This window comes from Tetrao urogallus (genome assembly GCF_951394365.1).
Source record: "Tetrao urogallus genome assembly, chromosome: 6".
In the NCBI taxonomy this organism is placed as follows: domain Eukaryota; kingdom Metazoa; phylum Chordata; class Aves; order Galliformes; family Phasianidae; genus Tetrao; species Tetrao urogallus.
This window is the reverse complement of record NC_136819.1, coordinates 21,647,156-21,660,371: the sequence shown is the minus strand read 5'-3', so window position 1 is coordinate 21,660,371 and position 13,216 is coordinate 21,647,156. Positions and strand designations below refer to the sequence as shown.

The 13,216-nt window shown below is 40.2% G+C and overlaps 1 protein-coding gene across 1 annotated transcript in view; it reads right to left on the bottom strand.

Annotated features, from left to right (window-relative positions):
• Positions 1-6,473: 6,473 nt before the first annotated feature.
• TTC17 (tetratricopeptide repeat domain 17) overlaps positions 6,474-13,216 on the bottom strand; it is a gene marked incomplete at both ends in the record, with an annotated part of 50,092 nt that continues 43,349 nt past the window's right edge. The window contains 3 exons of the mRNA XM_079536656.1: positions 6,474-6,605; positions 8,999-9,142; positions 11,113-11,232. Coding sequence (XP_079392782.1) covers positions 6,474-6,605; positions 8,999-9,142; positions 11,113-11,232 — 396 coding nt within the window. The remainder of the gene's footprint in view (positions 6,606-8,998; positions 9,143-11,112; positions 11,233-13,216) is intronic.

Here is a 13,216-nt window from a genome sequence, read left to right as displayed (position 1 = left end):
TGCAGCCAGGCATACCATCACCATACTGAGGGAACTCTGCTGGAGCTGTTACACTTTCTGCCTGCTCAGAACACTTCCTCCAGTGCCCTGACCCTCTAGATCCCCATGCTGCGTGGTCAGATGCAGACCTTTTGCTGCATCCAGTGTGTGACCAGCATCTCACTTACCTGAGCCACATACTGACCATTCTGTTCCAGCAGAGCCTGTGGTACAGGTAGAGAAGCAGGAAAAGGAGCAGGCTGCAGATGCTGTACACACTCATGATGAAAACTGCAATTTTTAGCAAGTGTTCTATAGTCCCACAGAAGAGTCACCAGGTTAAAAGCCAAAACAAGGCCTCGGTGTTGTCATAGATGAGCATGAAGAGGAAAAGGTGAAGGAGAGCAACTGTGCATGGTCTCTTCTAATCCAAGAAATGGGAACATGCAGGACCAGATAATAAAACAAACAAGTTTCTCACCAAAAATCAAACTAACATTGGAACTCCCTGCTGTAAGTAGTTATGGACACTAAGATGTCTACGAAGGTCAGAAAATGGGCTGATCACACTACGGGAGCAAACCGAATGGTATCACACTGCATTCCAACGTGGGAACAGTGCTCATGCCATCCCATGCAGCTGCAGAGCCTACAGCACATGTGGCCAAGCAGGCACCTGCAGTATGCACTCAGGTACCCTTCTCACTTTGATTCTCCAGACTACCAGAAGCCACCCACTCTGCTTGGACTGCCCCTGTCCTTCTCACCCTGCCCAGACCTATAGCCAGAAGTGAGTTTTTTGCTACCACACAGGACCCTCAGCCTCTGCACTTCCCTGCAGTTCTCAAGGGTCCCATCACCAACACTGGGTCACTTTCCCCCATTTCCGAAGAACTGTTTCCTATCTGAGCTCTTGGCAGCACTGCTGGATACAACTGGCTTCCTGCATCCATTCGGTTTGTTTGGATCTCATCTGCCCATACATCACTCCGAGTGACTCCTGGACTTCACCTCTCTGCCCCTCAGCATGTGGGACACAAGGCAGGGCACAGCGAGAGGCAGCCCCAAGACACAATGTGGGTAACTCACACTGTCATGCTGTGGTTCGTAGCTCCAGCAGCTCTGGGATTCTTTTCTTTTTGTTTTCTTTCATAACTACCGTAGAATTACAAAACTGTAGAGAGCAGATAATATCAAATTAAGACCATAGAGAACAGTAAATGCATTTAGGTTGAGAGATTTCCATGAATGCAAGAAGACGACGGATGCTTGGCTTGGCAGGCAGCTGCCTTCTGCTCAGAGGAACGGGGACTGCTCAGACGCTTCGAAGCACAGAGATGTCCCTGTTGGGGCACTGCAGGCAGCGCGGTTCGGTGAGCGGCCGCCTGATCCTTGACCGCTGGGTGAACTCCACCGACACAACCCACAGCCGTGGGAAGCTTCCTGCAGGCCTGCGTCTGATTGCGCTCTCTTCAGAGCAGAGATTGCCTCGTTGTGAAACATCTGGCCTGCTACCAGCACAAATAGGTATAAATAGCAAAACTCTATTAGGCTGGTAATAACCCACGTCTGAAGGACTGAACATGTAAGAAACAGTCCGAAACGAAACTAACTAAAATAATACTAATCAATCGGAACACCTATCTTAAGACAATCCTTCTATGTCAAAAATGTCACAAAGCTAACTCCAACCAGCTGTGTTTGAACTGGTTCTTCTTGTGGCACTGCTATTGTATCTCCTGTGTTACTAATGGAATTGGTGACTATTAATTTTGCTTTAGCAGTTGGCATAAATGGTTCAAAGCCAACAATTAACCAAAATTTTAAGGGCTGCTTTTTTAAGCAGTCAGCCTTACCAGGGCACCGTTCCAAAGCCATCCTGCTCTTTTTGATACTTAAAACTGAGAAAAGCTGTAAGTATAAGAACACTCTCATTTAATTCAGCAAGACTCCATGCTTTCCTAACACTGTAAATACAGAATATAGATTGAATCAGTCCTATCCAGATTTCCTAATAGAGAAATAATAATTAGACACACAAGCTCCCTGCCTGCCCCTTCCTGTTAGCCGCTCACAGGACAACTTCTGCTGGCTCACACACACACCAGCCATCAGGTGGCAGCCAGAAAACCACAAATTGATAGGAAAGCTTCATAAGCCTCAGCATCACAGACCCATTTGTTCTGTTTGAATCAATACTGGCATGCTTGAGTACCCTCAGCAAATTAAGAGAGAAAATCAACAAGAGCAAACCCCTTAGTGACAAACCTCTCTCTTTGGGATACGCCTTTGAGGAGTCTTGCTGGACAGCTCCTCTAGGAAACCAAGGCAACCTGTACAACTCCCAATGGTCGCCTCCAGTGTTGCCTGAGATGGGAGGACCATCTTGATCTTCCCTGGAGGAGGAAAGGAGCTTGTAGTTTTCTGAATGCAGAAAGAAGTCCTTCTAAAGCATTTTCACTCTTTCAGTGCTGATCCAGGGGCTATTAAACTCTTCCCATTTCTCGCTTCATAGGTCTCACACAGTTGTTTTTAATCTGTGCTGTAACTGTTTGCATTCCCTGGCACTACAACCGTTTCTCATACAAAGACATAAACAGCAAGGATTGCAGCTCCAAAAAAGCCATATGTTCTACAAAGCCATCAGACAATGTGTGGGAGGCAGAGGTACAGGGAGAAGGGGAAATGCTTTGCCTGGAGTCACACAGGAGGACAGGACTTGGAACACTACTGTTTGTGAAGCAGCTCTAACCCCCAGGAGGTCCAAAATTGCTAACCAGACAAGTTCGTGGGAGATACTGAGTGTCTCAGGAAGTAAAATGCCACGAGCAGCATCCCAATGCTGTGATAGAGCTAGTACAACAGCTTTGAGCAGCTTTGGCTATTGTACAATTGCCATGGGGTTTTATTCCTTTTTATTCTCCTTCCTGTAGGTTAAGAGAGAAGATGCGAGGGTTTGGGAGTAGGAGAAAAGCAGATTGTAAGCTCCATCAGAAAACTTCTGATTTGTATTCTAGTCTATTATAAAAGTTGGTCATCAAAGTTGATAAAAAGAGATTGCAGGTGACGGGAATTAAAAACCCAGTCTGGGAACTGACACAGTACTTTGCATTTTTCTTCTTTGTACAGGATCAGTGCTGCCCTGATCAGTACAACTATGCCATCAATGGTGAATCAAAGCCACCACTCCATAGGCAGAAAGTATCTGAATGTTCTGCCCTCAAAAGCCCTTTGATGTTATGTGCATGATGCCATCTGCAAACAAAGGGACTTTTTTTTCTCATCTGTACTTCAACTTTTGAATGTACTCTGAAAACCAGGGAGAATACTTCTTTTTTTTTTTTTTTTTTTTTTTTTTGGTGGAAAAGGATTTTGCTCCTTACCCATGGTTTTTGCCATCTCTAAATTAGACAACTTTAGGTGATGCGTTTAGCAGTACTAGTCAATGCGAAATGTATTATTAAGCATCAGCATTAGAAATCATATGGTAGTTGGGTAGTTGGTCGAAGGTACAGAGCAGCCAAGGGAAGGAACAGGCTGAAGAGACTACTTGTCATACAGAGGGTGGATCAACCTCTGGAGATAATCACCTTTTCATCCTGCTGAAGATGCACACAACAAGCTTAGACAGCTTATTTTAAAATGGATTAAATGAAAGGAGAGCTCATCCTTAAGTAGCTAGCTCATCCTGCAAAGAGCCACACCTCTGCTCCATCGAATTCATTATTTCTCTCCCAACACGCTGCCTAACTTGTCTTCTCCTTGTAAGATGGGCATCATGAGTTTTTCCCTAACACTTGAATGCAACCAGAACATTCAAAATCACCATCTTTCATATTTTTGCCATGGGGTTTAAGAGACAGAAATGAGAAAGAAGAGCAACCATCTGAATTTTTCAAGATGGGAGTCAGTGTTCCCCAATAGAGCCTAAAGTAGAGTCTTTAGGACTCTGCCAGCACATGCCTTACTGCTGGCATTAGCCCAAGCTTATGGTTGAGTAAATTGTTTTCTTCTCTGCATCAATTTTATGCACTGTAAGCAGCTGATGGAAACCATTACAACACTTCAAAGAATTACCTAAAATTTATGAAAAGACAAGTTAACAGGGAAGCAGGGGCTATTTCATAATTAGTTGCACGGCAGATGCAGCAACGAACAGCTGAGTAACAAATAAACAGCTGTACATGGATGTTTTATGAGTAAGGTAACATACGTTCCCCTGAAGGACTTAGCCAATATTCACAACAAAATACATGAAGTCAGGCTACTGCCGTTTTGAAGAACCATTACAAGGTATGAATTCTTTGGAAATGCAAACAGATGAAGAAGGTAGCTTGCTACCTCCTTGGTGGCAACACCAATTTATGGTATGATCACCACACAAAATGTAGGGCACCTGCCTACCTTCTGTATGATGTCTATACACAATGCTCGTTGCTACACTTCTAAAGAAAATACCAACCGACCAACCCAACTGCTGTAAGCAAGATGTAAACTCACAAGGGTATTAATGCCTAATTTTAAGTGTGCATTAGTGCAGTCTGTGAGCAATGCTACGTGATCCAGAAAAGGTCTACTTCCATTCCACCTTTGACAAAGCCAGTACTGCCCACTTGTGCCCCACGTACAGCTACTTTAGGTTCTTAGGGACCAGCCTTACTCTTTACTTAAATCCTGACATTGCTCATCACCAGTGAGACTGACACAATAGAAATCAGTGTGTGTGGCAATCACTTGATTCAACCATATGACCCACCGGAGCATTAAGCAGCAAGCTGGATCTTTTAGGTAAGAAAACTTTGCATATTACATTTTTTTTCCAACTTGAATGGAACTTCTTTCCTTTAACATGCACCTATCTTACTGGCTTCTTCCAAAACACCAGGTGAGGAGTCTCTGCAATTCCTTCTCCCAAGTCCATGATCTTCATGGTGCTGTATTAGACTTTCCTGAAAGTGATCTGACTCTCTCAACAATAGAACTTATGCAGACAGATCTCCAGTCAACGTTATCAGGCTTCCAAACAGCCTTAGGAAAGGAATACAATTTGACTTGCTGTTGGCTCAGATGACAATCAGAAATTCAACACGCACGTTTTTAATAAAAATCTACCCAACAGCAGTACTTGCTCATACCTCTGTGAGGCTTTCTAGATTAATAAAAAAAATTACTTGCAGTAAAACAGAGGTAAACATTTGCATTAGAACTAATCATCTTCAATTACATATAAAAATATTCAGGGATTATTTTGTGAACTGAAAAGCTACAGTAAATTACAAAAATTACATTGATGTCCATAGGTTCGCCCGTGCCATTTAGGCTCTTAATTTCTGTTACTGAAAGAGGGGTGAGGAGTTTTCTATGGATATGTAGCAAACTATTATCTAACTAAGAATGTTAAAGGCTGTGTCAACTCCCAGCTCTGTTTGCTCCAAGACAAATGCAGCAGCTCTCCCCAAGTCTAGTCTCCTTCAAACGGCGCGTGACACACAGATTAGAGGAGAAGCCATGCTTTGTTCATAAACAATTTATTTCAAATATGTGCCCTTGTTAATTCAACAATGATGTATGGAGAATCACGTCCTCCACCAAACAAAGAGAAAACTGATTTGGAAATCTTCCACCTGACTCATTTGCTCATGATACCTTGACAATGCCTCCCTGCTCCTTCCTGAGCTGCTGAAAGTATGGCTCAGAGAGAGCAGAAACTTGCACCTTACTCTGAAATGACTAGAAATACAGTGAACAAAGAATCAGTAAAACAACCATTCAGGGAGGCAGAGGGCTATGAATATACAGACAAATATAAAACATCTTATTGGGATTTCTACTCTTTTTTTTTTTCTTTTTCTTTTTCCCTGCAAATAAGATTAAAAAAACACTTTGACTTCAGAGTCCTGATGTTCCCCACCTTCATTCTCTCATCTCCAACAGAAAGAAATCATTCAAAAAATGCTAGATGTTCCTAACTCCTTTTTATTTTGTTTTCTAAATAAATGTTTGAAATTCTGTGCCTCTCCTTCCCAAAAAGCAGGCAATGTTGCATGGAGTAAACAGGACTGGACAAAGCAGGAGTTTCACATGGATGAACTGTTGATTATCTCTTCTTACTATTTGGTACGGGTGTGTGCTTTGCATTTCTATTGACCTAGATTATAAGACATGAAGCAAGTCATTTTGGACGCTGAATGCCAATCTGAGCATTAAGGAGAAACTAACAGTGCCTGGGTCCTGGTGCAAGTGGTTATGGACTCACGGAACTTCCTTGGTTTAATATTTACATGGATGTTTTAAAATTGTTGTCTGTGAAACATTTTCCAAAGATGCCTCTATATCTGAGAAAAGATAAAAGAACCCTTGATCCAAATCCCACCTCCTTTCAGAAGTCTTGTTAAAAATTTTGATTCATCAATTTATCTTAGCACACTTAAAAGCAGAGTAGTGAAGAATGGCTTTTTAAAAAAAGAAGGAAAAAAGAGAAAAACCACCAATCTCTATGGAGACCGTCGCTCTTTTTTCATAAGTAAATGACACTGAATGGTGTGGATTCGATTCTTTGCTGGGGCAAACTCCGGCTGAAGTTTTAATGTTGACTCATACCATTTCATCGCCTTTTCAAACTCTTCCTATAAAAAAAGAACAGAAGATTGCATAAAGTCAGATTCTAAAAACAGTGAACACTAACTTTCTCATTCTTTCATTTCCTCCTCCAGATAACTCCTGTGTTCTCTGGATTCAAATAACTGCAGAACATTACTGACCAATTCTCTTGCCTTTTCTTTTTAATAATCTTGGTACTCTTGCTGTAAAATGGTTAAAAACAAACAAACAAACACAAAACCCAAGATTTAGACTGAATGTAACAACTTTTTCTTTTATTTAAAATGGCAGCAAAGCACTGAAACAGGTTGCCCAGAGGGGTGGTAGATGCCCTGTCCCTGGTGACATCCAAGGTAAGGCTGGATAACCTGATCGAGCTGTTGGTATCCCTGCTCGCTGCAGGGGAGTTGGGTCAGATGACCTTTAAAGGTCTGTTACAGCTCAAATGATTTCATCTTTCTTTTCAGCCACTTTCTGCATGTTTTTTCCTCCTCTTTCCTCCTTATAAGAACTGAGCTGCTTCTATATTTTTGAGACCGTGGATTATTTATTTCATTTATTTATTTATCTATTTTCCTGAATCTACTAAAGGGAATCCCCCCCCCCAAAAAAACAGTGTTGGATTTTGGCACCTTTCCTCTTAAACAGCATATTCAGTATTTCCTATGGCAAGGCTATTGATGAACTACTGGCAAAGAGCTAAACTAACATCCCCACGTGAAAGCAGGCAGCGAGTGGCACAGCACTTCTAGACTCCTCAAGTTTCTTTATACATGAAAGACGGCAGAACTTCGGGCAGACTATTGCTTCCTACTTGGAACTCCCCAGGATCTCACTCTAAGCATTAGCTCAGCTTTAGTCAAGTCCCTTTTTCTCAGTAACTTGTTCATACACTTCAGGTAATGCTCATTTTTAGCCACATTATAAACACTAACTACATCAATGGAGTTGTAAAGCCTTGATTTTTAAAAAGTGTATTTCCATACAGTGTCAAGAGGACTTACAATGGAAATCCCATATTACCTTATGGGAGTACTGACAAACAAAAATGAAAAGAGCAGATTTTTCCAGTATTACTGGTATTACTTAGACAAACGTTTAAATTTCTTCTATAACATCCATGCAGAGTTTTTACTCTTTATCAAGGCCAACAGTTTCCACTTTTCAAGGCAATGTGATGAAAAGTCTTGCAAATTAAGGAACGTTGGCCTCTATGATGCTACACTTTTGATTACTGTTTTTTTGTTTTTTTTTTTTTTTTCTCTCTAAACAATCTGTTGGGCAGACTCAGTTCTTAAAGATAACTTCCTAAACACAAAATAAATAAATTCACTTTTATATCCGTATAATTTGATCCAGAAGATAAGTTTTGTCCTGTTGCTAACCATTTCACGTAATGAATATGTGGCTTCACTGAGAAATCTCTCAGATCCAGGAGAATAAAGTTATCCTTAGGCACTGTGCTCACTTGAAAAAGACTGGCAACTCAAGCATAAAACTTCATTTCTTTCAAACTACTGTCAGAAGCAATAGCTTAATAGAACAAAGTCATTCCTTTCTTCAGCGTGTTTCTACTGTGTGTTCAACAGTACCACACATTTCAAGTCTTTTCAACTCCGCTAACCACAATACACCATTACCTCTCAAACTTATCTTGTTATCAGCATGATCCCCCCCCAGCCAGAAGAGCAAACCATTACAGACAGATCTATGACAAGTGCTAAATACTGGAAGGGATAGATAGAACATGTGTAATTGAAAATACTTTTGACATGAATATACATATCAACTATGTTCCAGTTTAATGGTGCCTCTCTTACCTTGAAATATACTGGTCCTGTTGAAGAAAAAAAAGCAACCAAGAACCAATCCAGCTTTAGTAAGGAAAAAGGAATGAACATTTTGCATTCGTGTGAAATAGCAAAAGCTGAATTACAGATTTGAATACATAGGAAGTATGAAGAACTTTGAATTCAATCTGTAAATTATTTTGGGTGTTGATAATCCAAATAGTGAAATTAAACATCTCTTTTGCTTGTTTATTGCACCTGCAAACTGGGTTTTACTAACTACATTAAACTAAGCTCTTCAGGATGGAAACTTAGTTTATCATTAATTTCCCAGTGCAACAAAAATATCCTGTGTTTATTTAGAATGGAAGCCAGTCAAAATCATCAATTTTTTGCTGTTGTCTTAATAAAGCTTTGTAGGCAGCATCCTGAAGCCAGCCTGTAACAACACTACCTTCATGTATTAAATAAGTAGTAAAAAGCTTTGAAGCTCCAAAAAGTGTATTAAAAAAATATTTTCTTACTGACACTCCCCCTCTTTCATGAATGCTGCTTCGCCAAAGTTATTTGTGGAACTATGAATTCCATGTGTCATAAACAAGACACATCAGAATAACAAACACGCTCACCATTGCTACGTAGACATTCGCCAGTGTGAAATGATTAACCACGAAGTGCGGTGCTATTTCCACTGCCATGGTAGCAACAATGATAGCATCATTCCAAAGTCTGGCATTGTGGAAGATGTTTGCCAGGCTTATTAGTGGTACATCCTTTAAGAGAAGAGAAAGTGATCAACAGTGAGGTTCTTTCCACTGAAATTGTTTCAGGAGCGAGAAGACTGACAGAAGGCTCCACCACCTGGTCACTTTGAAAGTGATGAGTTACACTTACCAAAAAAAAAGGCACTTGACCCTGAGCTATGAACAAAAACAGTAACTCATATACATATATCCGCTCACGAAAGTGAGCAAACATTGCTTTTGCATAGACAACTCAAAAATTAGCTCACATTAAATATCCAAGCACATATATTTATTTTTAAGATGCTGTTACTTTTTCCCCAAAGATAAGATGTACTCTGAGAGACAAGAGAAGCTCTTTGATCCCTCTCCTTCAGCAGTTGCACAAAAGGAATACGAATAAAGAGAAAGTAGGGAAGTGAAAAAAGAGTTAAACATTAATGGAACTCACACACTGTTTTCTATCCCATCCCTGACACAGATTTCCTATAAGATGCTAACAGCTATAAACAAAATCTTCTCAGGTAGTCACCAATGTTTTTATTTCCTGAATTTCCAGACTGTGTCTGACTGACAAAACTGTGGAGCCCTGACGGCTGTAACAAGCTCTCAGGGAGCTGGACTTCACACCTAGGAAGGGAAAATACCACTCAGAGGTGATCTGCAGATGCATTCAACAGAAAACTAAAAATTTAGGATGCAATTTGATCCCTTCCTCCTTGATACCATGCAGATACTATGGAAGCTAGAATCATAAAAGAAACCCATAGGAAAAAAATTACTACTTATTTGGATGAGGAAAGGTGAGATGGAACACAAAGCCAAAAAGGAGGATTAAACAAATAATACATTATAATAATGTACAATTTTATATATAAAATATATTTAATTTTAATTTAATAATTTAATAATAATAATTATTTAATTTAATAATAATTATATAATTATAATAATACATTGCTATTCATCTATGCTAAATCACTAATTCCAAGTTGCAGCTGTATCTTTGCAAACAAGACTCAGAGTTTTTCTCTGGAGCCAGGACAAAAACTAAGCACGGATTTGGTGTAAGCCAGTCCCAGTCAGTTTTATATCATGGTATCAGAAAACAGTTAGCACTACTGCACCATAACAGAAAGACAGGCCTGTTGTGTTGGGCGGTTCCAACCTCGTTTTAAAAGGATGATGATAAAAAGATAGAATTACAGGAGACAAAAGATAGTAATGATGTGAAATAGGAAGAGATCAACATTTCTGAGTTGAGGCCTTTCTCTGGTTAATGGATAAATCTTCTTAATAATAACATGACAGTGTAAACTACTTTGTCTTCTGATTTTCAGGAAACAACTTAAGACCAAGAGTTAAAAAGTGGTTTGCATTTTACGATGTTGAACAATTTGAAAGTAAAATCCACAATGCTGAGTTAAGGGCCTATACTGCATTTACCAGTTCAGGAGGGTGAAGCTGGTGTCTAAGAACAGACATAATATTCAACACAGTGCTAAGGGTGCAAAGCATTGCAGTCAACTGAAACAGTGGGCTATGTCCAAAATATTACCTTTTTTGGATTAAAGCACAAAACTGCCACTCAAAATCAGGCACCAGTCAGCCAAAGCAGTTATGATTTCAGCATTTAAATTATCCTTTCAGATCTCACCTCCTTCCACCCCTTTAAAAGCACAATCATATTTTAGGGTCAAAGACTTGTACAAGATGAGGCTGACAAAGATTCAAAGTCCTACATAGCAGAAGGAGGTTTAAGCCTGTAGTGCCCAATAGAGAAGTGTTAAACCCACTGAAATGCAGGAAATTGCTCTTTTGTAGCCCACATTCACAGCTGGTGAAAGTCTTGCAATTTCATCACAAGTACCTGATATACAGTACGTATACAGACTCCTGATATGCACAATTCTAGTTTTAATAATCGTATGTGAAAACTAAGCAGCTATCTCACAAGGACAACATTATTTTATCTGTGTAGCAGGCAGATGTGTACACACCTTCATGTGATGGGGTGCATAGTGTAATGCTTGCCGTAAACAATCAATCGCCTTCTTTCCTTGGCCCTTCACCCTCCAGTAGAGAGCTGCCATGCTAGAGAGGACCCATGAAGTCTGATTCTGCAAGAGAACACGAAAATGAGTCATACAGACACCTGTAGTTAACAACCTTCCTGCCTTTCACTCTTCGAATTTACTCAATATATCGAGATAGAGGATGCTTCACTTAAAAATAGCATTCAACTATTCCAAAGTGTCTTAAGAATTTATCTAATAACATATAAGCAAAAGCCTCATCAATGAGCCAAATAAAACACAAATTCCAAACAGAACATCATTTTTCTTAATCTTTTGTACAGTAACAACAGCTTCAGCAGTCACAGTATCTTCTAACCAGCTGTCAGGTGCTGAGCATCTAGATGTGTACATACATTACCATATATAAATCAACAATTTTCACCAGCTAAGATGGCTGATTGTTCTCTTTGGGCTCTCTGTTGCCACCAAAGGAGAAAGGATGCTCTGGGTTGCAACTCAAAGCAAAAGCCTGAACAGACTAGCTGATCAAGTTTGTTGCCTCCAGTTGGCGGACTCCCATGCCACATGTTAGAAAGGAAAATACTATGTGCTTGAATTCAATGGACTCAGACACTTTAAGTTAATGTTTATGCTCACATGTGCAATTAATTAAGTAGTCATCTTGATTTGATTAACTCTTGTGAATAACGAATGAGATTGGTAGACAGAAGAACTGTGCTTTATTTTCATCACAGCTAGCCTTATGAAGAATTCTGTTTCTCTTCTGTTAGTAGTAAATTTTCCATGTATTTGGACAAAGCTTGCTGTTTGCAGAGTCAAGTGTAGCACATAAGACTTAGCATACCTAAAGTCAAAAGAAACTAAGCTTATGCAAACTTAAGAGTAATATCTTCACTTTCTGGGAACAATAAAGGCTTACTGACTTCAGTTTCAAACCACAGTAACTTCCTTAGAGAGCCTTCAGTAGAATAGGCCAGGGGCACCAAACTGTTCTGGTATATCCCTCTTTCGTGTTATAGTTTGAGATATCTTCCTGACAACACTGGAAGTATACAGCAATCACTGCATTCTGATTTGTATGTCATTGGAAAATTATGTCCCTAAGCATCTCTCCAGGTGAGGCCCTCAGTAGCCTTGATCTAGCTAGGAAGCTTGGTTTTCTCAGTGGGGAACACAAATATGCACACATATACAGCCTTGCATATGGTGCTATACCACTGCCTGAATGCATCTGACACTTCAGCTCAACACTGCATAGGGAAAAAACAAATAGGTAGGAAAGAGAAGAACTCTTTTCCTGCCACAAGTGCAATTGGAAGAGCTGAGCCATGGGTTAACTCTGACTTTCCTTAAGCTCCAAGTGAATGCAGCACCTGAAGAAAGACTGAGAGTTATTAAAACAGTTTAATATCATAGAACGGCTAAGGTTGGAGGAAACCTTAAAGATCATCCAGTTTCAATCCTCCTTGCTATGGCCAAATTTGCCACCCACTAGATTAGGCTGTCCAGGGCCCCATCCAATCTGGCTTCAAACGCCTCCCAGAGATGGGGCACCCACAGCTTTCCTGTGCAACCCACTCCAGCACCTCACCACCCCCTCAGTAAACTTTTTCCTCCTAACATCTAACCTAAATCTTCTCTCTTTTTGTTTGAAGCTATTTCTCCACATCCTATCACTATCAGACAATGTAAAAAGTTGGAAGATTGTTAGCTCCCTTCAAATACTGGAAGGCTGCAATGAGGTCTTCTCAAAGCCTTATTTTCTCCAAGCTAAATAAGTACAGCATTCCCAGCTTTTCTTCACAGAAGGTGCTCCAGACCCTTGATCATCTTCATGGCCTTCCTCTGGACCCACTCCAACAGCTCTGCATCCTTCCTGTATATAATATCCATTGTCAGCCAACAACACAGCTCACAACATGGTTGGAAATATTGGGAAATTTTACAAGCTTAGGTTTTTGTAGAAAGACGGGCAAAAGACCTGACAGTGGGACTCCCAAATGTAAGCAAAGTATATAGAGCTCAAGTAAAAGCCTGTGAGGGCATTATAGATGCTGAATAGACA